Raw genomic sequence first — 13,363 nt, forward strand, 5'->3', positions numbered from 1 at the left:
CCTACCTCCTCCATAACCAAAATGCAGTTGGATATTTTTGCATGCTGCTTGAGCAACAACTATTTCAACTTCAATGACATACATTTCAAACAGATCTCGGACACTGTGATGGGGACCTGCTTCTCTCCTAGCTATGCAAATCTTTTCCTGGCTGTAGGTGCCCTGGAATTTATATACTCTGGTGGTTAATCTGGCACATCAGTGATCTTTTTGTTGTTTGAAAAGGCTCACAAGACCTGGCCTTGCATTTGTTGAAATGTTAAACAATAGTAAGCTCAATCTCTGACTCACACACAACATCAGCAGCAATAAAGTGGAATTTCTTAACCTAAAGATCTCAGTGGTGGGACAAAAATTATGTACCAATTGTTCAGACATTGTACACCAGGTAATAATCTGTTACATGCACAAAGTAGCCATCCCCCACTCTCATTCACAATATACCTTATGGTTAGCTATTTTGTGATAGACAGAATTGTAGTTCAGATGATACTTTTGAATCAGAGAAACGGATTATGCTTCAGATATTCAGAGAGAGGGGTTACCCACAATAAGACCTTGGCTGCAGCTGTTGCATGCATCAAAACTGTGAAAAGGGATGTATTACTAAATCCTCTGCCTACTGTTACTGACAAGAAGGTTACCACTGGAGAGTCCATTACATCTATAAATACAATGTGGGAGCAAGGAACATTAGGTGCATCCAGAATAAACATTGGGGAAATCGGAAACTGGACAGCGTAGTGAATAACTTCATAGGTGATCATCTTAACATCACAGACAACTGTAACAAGTCACTTACAGACATCCTGAGTAGGAATACTCTTAGTGACAATGAAAGTCAGATGACTGTGAACACACCCGGGGTTTCTTCATCTGTTGGAACCTCAAGATGTTTAAAAACATCAGTAACTTCAGGACTTAAATGGGACCCCATGACACCCTCCCACATAAGATAAAACATGTCTGAGCTGTCCATGAAAGAAACTCAATATAGGAAGCACAATCCATCGGGTACAAGAAACTGGTGCTGCAACCAATTATGGCAAGCAGTATCCTGTAGTAAGACATTTCAATGAGGTACATGAAGGGAATAGTAGCTTACTTTCATTCTGCGCTATCGACCAAATCCCATCTAGCATTCATGGTGGCGACAGAACACTCAGATTGCACAGACTCAAGTCTAGATATATCATCAAATTGGGTACAGTGACCCATTCCAGTTTAAACTGGAACAAAGAATTGACTGTACATCTAGGTTGAAATATTATGATATTCTACCTCCGATCCTGTTTAATAGGCATCCTCTTTGGAGTTATGTTCCCTATTTTTAAACTTTTTTTACTTTTTTCACACATGCTCTTCTTCCAGGGAACTGTTTTTTATTCCTCTGAGGGGATGGACCCACACAGACAAGCTGTGGGATTGTTCCTTATCATCATTATTGACCATTGCCTTCATGATAATTTTTTAAGTGGAAATTTCTGTGCATGTTATAGATGTTTTCCATTCCATGTTTCTTTACTTTTCTGTTCTTTAATTTGATTTAAGCCCACTTGGTCATGACACAGTTTAATACTACCTATTGGACATTTCCTTCTATTTACACAATGAGACACATAATTATCACTATTTGGACTATTTTTCCATTAACTCAGAGTGACACTCTGTATAGACATTTGTCTTTGCAATTGGATGTTTGTAAATTTCTCACATGTCCATTATGTTCTCTTGAAGCCCAAGTTTTGTATCCTCATAGGGTGAGAAAGATAGGGTTCATGTTCACTGTCGCTACTGAACCTTTTTCACTTTGCAGTCACTACATGTACACCATGTCCTGTTTTGGTTCTTGTATGGACCACTATTCCAGTCAGACACTTTTTTGTACTGGATCCAAGCATTCTTTTATTCTGGAGTATTTTCGGTTACACTCTGATCCTTGGAATGATTGATAGATCTTTCTGCTATGTGATTTTATAATACACATCTGGTACAAGGACTTTTCTGGTAATATGATCATGTGTTTTCCATTCTAATTACATGACATATTTCTCAGTTAGATTTTTAGATTAATTTTGTATGAAGTTTCATGTAGCAGAAATTGTAGTACTGTCCCTCATGTCACAGTGATGATCTATATGTGACAGTCTATGCATTATGTTGATCAAAGTATTAATAGTTTGAATGTAGAGCGATGCACTGAAAAGCTATGCTAGTGTGTATTTATCATAGACTATTCACTAAAACATAGGTGGTATCGAGATTAAATTACATGTTTGAAGAATTTACCTATCATTATGTTGTATTTTAGAGTCTAAACTAATAGTTTACCATACATTGATATAAGATTTTTTTTAGAGATAAGTGTTTTAAATACATGTGCAAAAATAGAGGAATGTAGTTCTGTGTCACATTGACTGAAATGTATTGACAAAGTTATTTTGTTTTAAAGTTACTGTAACATGGATACTAATGAAGACTTATTAATGCTAAATTCATACTTTGCGTGTTAAAATGTGTTTTCTTTGAATGTATTAATGTGCTGTTTCAATTAATTTGCATTACACTAAGTGAGGCCTGCTAGACCCTGTATTTGTGACTGTGCAGAAAATGTTAAGTCATCTTGCTAACGTGTGCCTTTCTTTCAGATTTCATTCCCATGAGAATGCTAGCTTGCTAATAGATGTCTATTGTTCTACACATAGAGAATGTGAGAAAACATCCTTGGGTATGGAACATCCTGGTCCATTGATGGACAGCATTAACATTTGCTTCAATTTTCCATGGAAGAGTACAGATGGACACCATTCTCATAAGAAAACAGGTAACTATGTGGGTGTGTCAAGTTGGAGTCACATGATAAAATTCTATTGGATGTTGCTCCTTCAATGTCAGGTGGACCAAGAAACTGACAAATCATCTTGCCCTATGAACTTGAATATACTGATGACCAGCTGGACTTTGATCAGAATTCTCACAATCTTCAGAGAAGAAGCCAGGAGATGCTGAACCTGCACTTCCCCATGCAGGACCCATCCCATAGTGCATACTGAACTCCTTGGACTCTGAGGTATTATCCTCTCTGCCCTTGCCCCTTTGAAATGCTTTGCTTGCTGAGACTTAGAGATTTTTCCCTAACTCTCAGAAGACTCTTGACTGAGCTTCTGATATGCTGATGCTTTCCTTTTTTATTCACTTGTCTCCCACCTTAGTTAGTGACCTGTTTCCCAAGAATACCTTTTTCCAAATTGTTTTTGCACTTTTTGTCCTTTTTGTCTTTTGTCCACATGTGCTCCACCCTACACATATTATTCTCCGATTGGCTAATCTGTAGTGTTTCCTCTTGCCCAACTAAATTGAGATTTGATGAACTGCCTTGATGCTTATTAAAACTGAGCCATGCTTATTTTCAATACATCAGATTATTTTACTGATGTTTTGTATTGTCTTTGTTGAATGCATAGTTCTCTTAATGGTTGTTTGCCTGAACTTTTTTCGTCCCCTTTGGTCAAACCTTGGTGATACTATGCCCTCATTATGACAATGATGGTAAATCTCACTTACGGCCATGCTGACTGCCATCAAAATACCGCTGCCGCAGCAGATATCCGTTCACCATATTATGACACACACACCAATCCGTCAGTATTCAGCCACACACACAAATCCGCCGGCCCAAAGGTCAGTGATAAACTGGCGGTATCAAAACCCACACCGTTACGCCAACAGAACTACGCCCATCACGTTATGACCCACGAATCCCCGCAGTGGTCATTCAACGGTGGTAAACCATTGGCTGTACATACCCCCGCGCTAAAAATACACACACTCAAACAAAACAACACCACATTGGACAATTTAAATAACACACACCTGACACTTATACACACACCACACCCACACCACTATAAAACACACACCCACTTTACCCACAACCCTTTACCAATACAAGCCATTGACACCAGAGAGAGACAGCAAGACCACAGACAAGACCAGAGCCACACACCACCATCACAAATACACCACCCACGCACCTCACAACACATCACCCTACACACCCTCACCCACACTACTCACACAACACCCATGGCACCACAACGACACCCCAGATTCTCTGAGGAGGAGCTAAGGGACACGGTGGAGGAAATCATCAGGGTAGAGCCACAGCTATTTGGAGCACAAGTGCAGCTGATATCCATTGCTAGGAAGATGGAGCTATGGCGGAGAATCGTGGACAGGGTAAATGCGGTGGGACAGCACCTCAGAACAAGGGATGATTTCAGGAAGAAGTGGAACGACTTACGGGGGAAGGTGCATTTCATTGCAGCAAGACACCAACTCGCTGTACAGAGGACTCACCTCCTCCCCCACAACTAACAACATGGGAGGAGCATGTCTTGGCAATCATGCATCCTGAGGGCCTGGCAGGAGTAGGAGGAGGACTGGATTCTGGTAAGTCAACTCTATACTACTATCACCCCACTACCTGCATGCCATCACATACCCTCACCCTCACTCCCATCACTCCACCGCTTCCCAAACACCCCACCATCACATCTCACTCATCCCAATGCCAAGCCCTGCACACCATACCAATGCATGGACACCACTCACAGACCTGCATGGACAACTATCATTAAAGCATGCACACTAGAGAGAATCACCTAGCCCATCACATACCAACTCACACAAGTTAAAGTTGCCAGGGCAAATACAACCAAAGAGGGCAAGCCACCCATGCACAATATGTCACACACAGAAACAATAACACTGCATTTACATCCCCACAAGTATCCCAGCCAATGTCAGTGGAGAAGAGTTGCTATCAATTTTCAGTCCCCCCACAGAAGAGACCCACAGTGATGACAGCAACTCTGGTCGCCTGGATCTGGATGACCAACCTGGCCCATCAGGGACGTCTGGACAGTCGGTTACCCAGCCACAGTCACACACCACCACAGAGCCTCCCCCTCAAGAAACACCACCACAGCACCCACCCAGCGTACCCATGCCTCTGTCCCCAGGACACGTCAATCAGCAGTGTGTCCACCACTACAGGGACCCCAGGGCACACCTCGCACTTAAGACAATCAGGGACCTGGGGTCAGTGGCAGCGGGCACACCGTTCAGGGGCAGAGGCACAGGACAACAGGGAAACTGGGAGGACTGCTGTGCCCCAGGGGGAGGACAGGCCCAGGGAACCGACTCTCCAGGAGGCACTCACTGAGATCTTGGCAGCATACCAACATTCTCAGGATATGCTGGGCCAGATCCTGGGCAATGTGCAGGAGAACAGACTGCTGAAGGAGGGACAGTACCAGGGGATCAGGGAGAACTTGCAGGCCATCAATACCACCCTGTTCTCCATTGCAGGGGTGCTGGCAGACATGGCCAACATTGTGAGGGAGGCAGTCTTACAACAGCGGGCCCCTGCCACTAGACAGTCTAGTGAACTACCCTCCACCTCAGCTGCCACTAGTGGACAGGAGGCCCCGCCACAGGACCAACAGACCACCAGCACACCTTCCCCTGCAGAAGGAGAACCACCCCACAAACACTCGCTGTGATCCAGGCAGAAGCCAGAGACTATTTCCAAGACCTGCGCCAGGAAATAAGACTCTCCTGATTGTCACCCTTGTGTCCTCCTCTGTCACCCTGTCCACCTTGAACTGCCAGTGCTCCCGATCCTATGTCCCCTTGGACAATGCACCTATGCTACAAATAGACTGCAACAATATCTTGGACTTTCCTCCATCAACACCCAAGCCCATTGTACTTCCCCCTTTTCTTCATAGCACTTCAATAAACATACTTTGAAAAAATACAAGTACGGAGTATGTCAAATGATTGAAGTATGTGTTCGTTTAACAAGGTTCAAACATTGCAAATCATCTGTACATTAATGTGCACATAGCATAGACCTGTAGTTGGCTGCAGTGAACACACCAGGAGCGATAGTGGGGCCCCAACATCTGCAAAAAGAGTTGCCAAAGGGTACAGTGAGTGTGCATAGAAGTGGGAAATCACAGCCTGCCAGTGACAATGTGAAACAAACAAATGACAATAAAATGTGAAGTTACACTGTCTTACCTGTGTGTCATTGGAAGTATTGTCAAATCACTGCAGTTCTGTTGTCCTCATCCTCATCCTCTGCCTCCTCATCTTCACTGTCCACAGGGTCCACTGCTGCCAAACGGCCATCCCCAACCTCCTCCTCCTGCAGAAAAGGCACATGGCATCTCCTGGCCTTCAGTAGGCCAAAGGTACATTCAATGATCCTTCTTGTTTGGCCGTGTGCCTCATTGTAACATTCCCCTGCCCTTGTCCTGGGATTCCTCACAGGGGTAAGTAGCCATGATAGGTTGGGGTAACCTGAGTCACTTTCAAATATTGAGGGACAACATTTAGCCACACACTATGCCATATGGCCCACACCATACCCATACACCAACATCCACTAGGTGGGAACCAGGGCTCACCTATTAGCCACACCCAGTGCCTCTGTAGTTGGGCCATCACATTTGGGATGCTGCTATTCCTCAGGATAAACGCATCATGCACAGACCCAGGATACTTAACACTGACGTGGGAGATGTACTGGTCCGCCAGGCATACCATAGAGTGAAAACTCTTTTGATTTCTGAACACCTGTTTATTGCAATATGTGTGCCATCAATTGCCCCAATGATGTTGGGGATATGTCCCATTGCATTCAGCCTTCACTGTGGCCAAATTCTCCACCTGGGGGAAAACAATGTAGATGCACATGTGTTTAATCAGGGCATCCAGCACTCTTGTCAGCATTATTGAGGACATTGGCTCTGACATTCCAGCTGCCAAGCCCACTGTCACTTGGAAAGAACCAGTTGCCAAGAAATGAAGCACATATAGGACTTGCACAAGAGGGGGGATCCCAGTGGGGTGACGGATATCAGATATCAGGTCAGGCTCCAGTTGGACACACAGCTCTGTGATTGTGGCCCTGTCAAGTCTGTAGGTGAGGATAATGTGCCAGTCTTCCATTGTTGCCAAGTCTACCAGGGGTCTGTACACAGGGGTATGTCTCCATCTCTTATTCATCTGCAGCAGTAGCAAGTTATGGGGCAAAAGAGTGAGGGGCCGGTCACAAATTGTACATTGTAGCCACAACAGTACAATGCATGATGTTAATTTGAAATGTATAAGTGGCATCTGTCCTGTATGTACAATTGTGAACTGTGACGCAGTTATAATCCAGGGCCTGCCTCCGCCCCTGAAATGGCATCCACCTGTCCTGTGTAGAGGGACAGGTGGAAGTGAGGTAATTCCGCTGACGTTGTGCACCGTTGCGGGAGGCGGTCGGGAACCGCCGTGCAACGCCTCATTGGATAATATTAGGCCCTATGGGGAACAGTGGGCAATGGGGATGTACGCCGGCGGTGACGGTATGCACCACCGTGGACGTCACCGCCACTTTCTATTTGTTCACTCACTTGCTACCTGATCTTCAACAGGAGAGGACCTACACTGCATGTGCTGCTGTGACCTGTGTCTGGAACCTACTGGGGAAAGGGCACCTGCCTTCACCTCGGCAGAGTTGGAGAGACTAGTGGATGGGGTCCTACCCCAATACCGACTGCTGTATGGGCCTCCAGACCAACAGGTGAGTACACTGTGAGCAGGATGAATGGGGCATGAATCCATGGAGTGGCATATGTGAAGGCCTCGTGTGGGGGGGGTTGGTGGATGTCCCCTGGGCGGCATGCAGCTTGTGTTCTGGGCCAGGTCTGTGCCAATGGGGATGGGAAGGGGTATGGTGGGCCATGAGTGGAACAGGCAGGACTGTCTGTCTAATACCTTTCCCTGTGTGTATTTCCTTTGCAGGTCAGCACCCATCAAAAGAAGGGTATATGGCATGCCATTGCCAAGGACGTGTGGACCCTGGGGGTCTACAGCAGGCAGAGCACCCACTGTCGGAAACGGTGGGAGGATCTGAGACTCAGGGCACGGAAGACAGTAGAGGTGCAGCTGGGGATGGCCTGCATACTGACGGTGGCCTGTCCGGAGCTGGATGGGCGCTTGAGGGCATCACAGCAGCCATAAGGGGGTGAGTACAGTGCCCATCATTACTACTTACGCCTGGTGGGGTGGTATCCAGGTGGGGGATGTGTGTCTGTGGGTGCCCCTAGGCCAGGCCTGACATTGCAGAGTAGGTCCCATGTTGGCCAGGGTTCTGATGTGATAGTCCCCCATACCTAGCTTGTAGGCATCCACTACTGAGCAGGGCTGTGTGGGTCCCAGGTATGCTGCAGTTGGCGGTATGTGTCCCTCCCCATGCCCTGGTAACTAGCATTGTTACTGGTAGTGGATTGCATAGTGCGTAGGGCTGTTCACTGGGTGCTGTGTACGCCAACTGTGGTTTTGGTGCAGCCATTGGCCAAGTGTATCCTTTATCTCTCCCCCCCTTTTTTTTCATCCTGTCCTTATGTGCATTAGCATCATCTGGCGGGGGAGCAGAGGCACCAGCGGCAGAGGGAGCTGCATCCCACAGGACCCAGGCGGCAGAGTCCACTGACACTGAGGGCACCAGTGGGACGGAGGGCGATGGGACAGTTTGGACACAAATACCTCCTCAAATGGAAGCTCCCTTGTGGTGGCGGACACCTTTGTGCCCCCCCCAGCTACAGGTACAGCTACCACCCCACATACCAGCACCGCCCTCCCAGCAGCCCCTCATCGAGTTGCCCGTGCCCGCTCACCCTGGAGGGTGGGCATCTCCTTCGCCCCAGGCACCTCAGGCCCTGCCCCAGTGAGCCCTGCTGCCCTGAGTGAGGAGGCTATTAACCTTCTCAGATCCTTCTCTGTTAGGCAGTTAACCATTGTGAATGCCATCCAGGGGTTGGCAGCCCAAATGCAACAGACCAATGCATTTCTGGAGGTCATTCACACTGGCTTGGCAGCCCAACAATCCAGGCTCTGGCCTCCTCTCTGATGGCAGCCATTGTCCCTGATTCCACCCTCCCCTCTCCAACTTCCTCTACCCAATCCCATTCTCCTGAACCCCAACCTATTCCAAGCACACAGGCAGAAGAGCATGCACACAAGTCAACACATGAGTAGCACAGGCAAACACAAGCACCAGACTTCATCCCACAGGCACTCACACATACACCATCCATATGCAGACCTACCAACATCCACTGCCTCCACTGTGTCCCCGTCCTCGTCCTCCTCCACCTCCCTCCCAGTTGCGTCTACACTCGCACCTGCATGCACTACATCCACATCCACTACCATCATCACCAGCACACCTATCAGAACACACACCTCACTGGTAGTCAGTGGTAGTCACCACCCCAACAGCCATGCACACGTCCCGTGTGTCCTCTCTCCTGTGTCTGTCCCCCCTCCCAAGGTACACAAGCGCAAGCACTCAGAAAACAAACAGCCATCCACCTCACAACAGCATCCAGCCCATACACCTGCACCCAAATCACAGCAGAAAGACACCTCCCACAACCACCCCCTCTTTTTCCACTCCCATAAGTTCTCCCTCTCCCCGCCCCAATGTCCCTAAGCAGCTTTTCCTCTCCACCATTAACCCCTTCTCTACCCCTCCCCGTCCTTCACGTCTGGCCAGGGTGGCTAAAACCCAGGCAAGCACCTCAGCCAACCAGGCCACGGGCCCAGTAGTGTCCACACCCACTCGTGGTGGTAAAGGATCCAGGGCACCAGGCTGCTTCACAGAAATAGTGCCTGCCCCAAGCGCTGCCAGGAAGGGCAAGGAGCCCTCCCCAGCTGCTGCCAGGAAGGACAAGTGGCCTGGTGCTGGGACTCAGTCGGAGCCCCATCACCAACCATGGTTGTGCAGCCGTCTGAGGCTGCAGGGGATGGGCAGGAGCTTCCCCCCCACAACCACCACCACTAGCAGCAGCATCAGCACCACCATCACCACAAGCTGGCAGCTGTCTGAGGCTGCAGAGGATGGTCAGGAGCTTCCCCGCACAACCACCACCAGCAGCAGCAGTACCACCATTACCAGCAGTGGGCAGCCTGTCCGAGGCTGCAGGGGATGGGCAGGAGCTTCCCCCTTCAACCACCACCAGCAGTACCACCATTTCCACCACTGAACAGCCGTCACCGCCGGTGGACATTCTGTAGACCTGCCTCCGTGGGCTGTTGTGCAGCCTGCCCGATCAAATCCTGTGGGATTGACACCCAGCTGAGAGACTGTGACCTTGCACTCCCCCAAGATCTGCATCACAGGGCACAATGCCCCCTCCAGAACCAGTGGGGAAGCCACCCACTGACCCCATCCTCCCCAGGATGAAGATGACAGGGCACGATGCCCCCTCCAGAACCAGTGGTCAAGTCACCCACTTGAGAGAACAGGTCTTGCACTCCCCAGGACAGCACACAGGGCATGCTGCCCCCTCCAGAGCATGTGGGCATATCACCCACTTGAGAGACTGTGGCCTTGCACTCCCAAGGTCAGAGCAATGGGCATGCTGCCCCCTCCAGGACCAGTGGTGTTGTTCCATCTGCCAGCTGAGGTGCCCCCCCGTTCCCCGCCCCCCTGAGGTGCCTGCCTATTTTCCAACTGATGCCCCTGCAGTGTTCTCTCTGTGTTGTTGCAGGTGACCTTGGACTTTGTCATGTGGCCCTGTGGCCCACGCACATTGAGGACTGGGCAGTGTCCCTTGAATTGTACTTATATATATAGATGTATACTTTTAGATTGGATGTGCGTATTTCTACTGTATTTATATTATTACACTCACTTTCATCTATTCTGGTTGTCCTTGCTTTATTCCTGAGGGGTACGTGATCAACATGTTTTCTTATTACATCTGATTGTGTGTATGGTGTTGGGGGTAAGGGCGTGTGTGTGTGTTGCGTGTGTGTGTCACTCTCTTTTTCCTTCCCCACTCCCCTGTGTGCTAGGCGGCTGTACTCACTGTGGTCGTCTTCGCCGTCATCAGTGTTCCTGGTGGAGCAGGACAAAGAAGAGCATCAGAAATATTTGCAGCTCCGGCTCCATGGTGGCATGGTTGTTCCCTGTGTCGCCAATGGTGAGTCCTTTCCCTTCTGTGCAGTATTTCCGCCAGGCTTTTGATGTTGTTGGAACCACCCCAGAAAAGGTGGGTGGAACATTGTCTTCTGCCTGTCTGTAGGCGGCTACTGCCGTGGTGCCTGTTGTTTCCGCCCTGGCGGACGGTGTGGTAAAGTGGCTCTCTATCTGAGCTCTTTCCGCCATGGTCATAATTTGGCAGTAATTACCGCCAGCCTGTTGGCGGTATTACCGTCACTTTATCACCGACCGCCAGGGTTGTAATGAGGGCCTATATCTTTATAACTTTTCTTGATAATTGTCTATATGACTTTGAGTTTAAGTTTGTAATAAAGCCCCTTAGCTTTATTTTCAACTGGAATTTCCTTGTATGGCCACATTGATCATACAGTGAAATGAATTGGTTTGTATTGAGAAATTGTTGTTTGTTCCTCATACCCTTATGCTGGGACCAAAGATCTGTTGGCCTCGTTGAGCACTGATGAAGGATGAAAATGCTCCACCAAGTCCTACCTGACCCTGTTATCACTGCTTTTTGTCATTGTAGCGGATTTCTCTAGGGAGGTCTTTAAGGCTACCAGGGAGGGTCTTATTTTCCTGTAGACGTCATACGCTATGAACTAGATTGACTCGCGTAAGTTTGCTGCACACCACAAATCTTTATTGGAATTTATGTAATTTTCAGCTTTCCTAATAGTCTCTCTCTCTAACAGTCCTTTGTGTGTTCGTATTGTCCTTTTTTTCTCTTTTCCCGCTTCTTCTTTCTATGCTTTTTTTCTCAATTAATCTCCTTCTTGTGTCTTCCAGATGGATCTTGCAGTTGTGACACCATCACAGAGGCCATGAGAAAAAAAACAGAAGATAGTGGCGAGAGGTAAGTGAACTGTTCTGGTGATAAGTATTTTTTCCTTTCACTACTATCTATAGGGGGATTAGTGCTTTAGGTGATCCTTTAGAATGTATCTTTTTCCCTTTTTAAACTGGTGCTCTCAAAGAGTGCAGGTGCTCCCATCAAACATGCGTTGTATATGGCCTCAATACCCTTTTAATTGTTATCTTGTTTATATCGTAGGGCCCCTTTCCTTTCCCCCCGTTACCATTCCCCACTTCCTTTTCCCCCTTTTTAATAATATAGTAGCAGAGCCCTGAATATGATCACGTGCCTGGGCTAGCCACATCCCTCTTCAGGCGTGGCGGTTTACAGGGTCCCGAAACTTGGGTCCTGTGGCCTTTTCATTCATTTGGTCTTCCTGGCACTTCTGGTTTCCGTCTTTCCCGATGCGGTCAGACATGTCTCCTTCCTCGTCTTCCTCTTGTGGGCGCGCCTCCCATTCTACTCGTGCGGTCCACTCGTCGGCTGGATCCGCGTCTTCCTCGGCATTGGAGGTGGCTTCCCCCTCCGTTTCCTGGGTCTTGGAGTCCCCAAAAACTCATTTGGCGTCAACTCCGACGTCCTTTTCTTCCCTGTGTGCGCCGTCCTCCCTTCCTTTTTCCAGGATATCTCTTCTTGCGTGCTGATGTCGGCACGCAATTTCTTTGTTCGTCCCCCTGGGGCACCGTCCTGTCGGGCCCAGTTCCTCATCCGTTTCTTACATTCGCTACCCCTTGTAAGTGGCTGCTTCAGCACTAAACATACAGGATATCCTGAGAGATAGTCAGCGGTTGTCAGTTGTGAGCCAGGGGAATGTTGTATCTGAAATACAAAAGGTTGGCATGCCATGAACCACCGTAATACGCCAGGATTCGTGTCTTTCTGGCGAGCTAACCATGTTAGTGGGGCATGGTCTGTGATTAATGTAAAAGGATGTCCTAATAGATAGTATTGTAAACTTTATGACCAGGCACATCTTTTCTATGGTGGGATAGTGTGTTTCTCTCTGTAACAGCTTTCTACTAATATATACTACAGAATGAGCCTTCCGCTCTTCATCATTCTGAGAGAGCACAGCCCCCAAACCTAAATCCGATGCATCAGTTTGTAACCAGAAAAGTTTTTTAAAGTCGGGACAATGTAGAACGGGTTTTGTTACCAAGAATTCTTTAAGGGTTTGATAACTTGCCATTTGGGAACGCGTCAGTTCACCTATTTTATTTGGTTGTTCCTTTTTTAAGAGGTTAGTCAACGGGGCTGCATAGGTGGAATAATGTGGGATGAAATGGCGGTAGTAGCCTACCATTCCCAAAAAGGAACGTATTTCCCGCTTAGCTTTAGGGGTTGGTATCTTAGTGATGGCATCGACTTTGTCGACCTGAGGTTGTATACGTCCATTTTCAATGTTGTATCCAAGATAAGCAATTGAGTTTCTGGCTAAT

The 13,363-nt window shown here is 47.9% G+C and overlaps 1 protein-coding gene across 1 annotated transcript in view; it reads right to left on the reverse strand.

Annotated features, from left to right (window-relative positions):
- LOC138283610 (dynein axonemal heavy chain 11-like) overlaps positions 1-13,363 on the reverse strand; it is a 2,790,563-nt gene that overhangs the window by 529,208 nt on the left and 2,247,992 nt on the right. The window contains exon 64 of the mRNA XM_069221547.1: positions 4,902-4,919. Coding sequence (XP_069077648.1) covers positions 4,902-4,919 — 18 coding nt within the window. The remainder of the gene's footprint in view (positions 1-4,901; positions 4,920-13,363) is intronic.

Source organism: Pleurodeles waltl, chromosome 3_1, assembly GCF_031143425.1.
Source record: "Pleurodeles waltl isolate 20211129_DDA chromosome 3_1, aPleWal1.hap1.20221129, whole genome shotgun sequence".
Taxonomy (NCBI): domain Eukaryota; kingdom Metazoa; phylum Chordata; class Amphibia; order Caudata; family Salamandridae; genus Pleurodeles; species Pleurodeles waltl.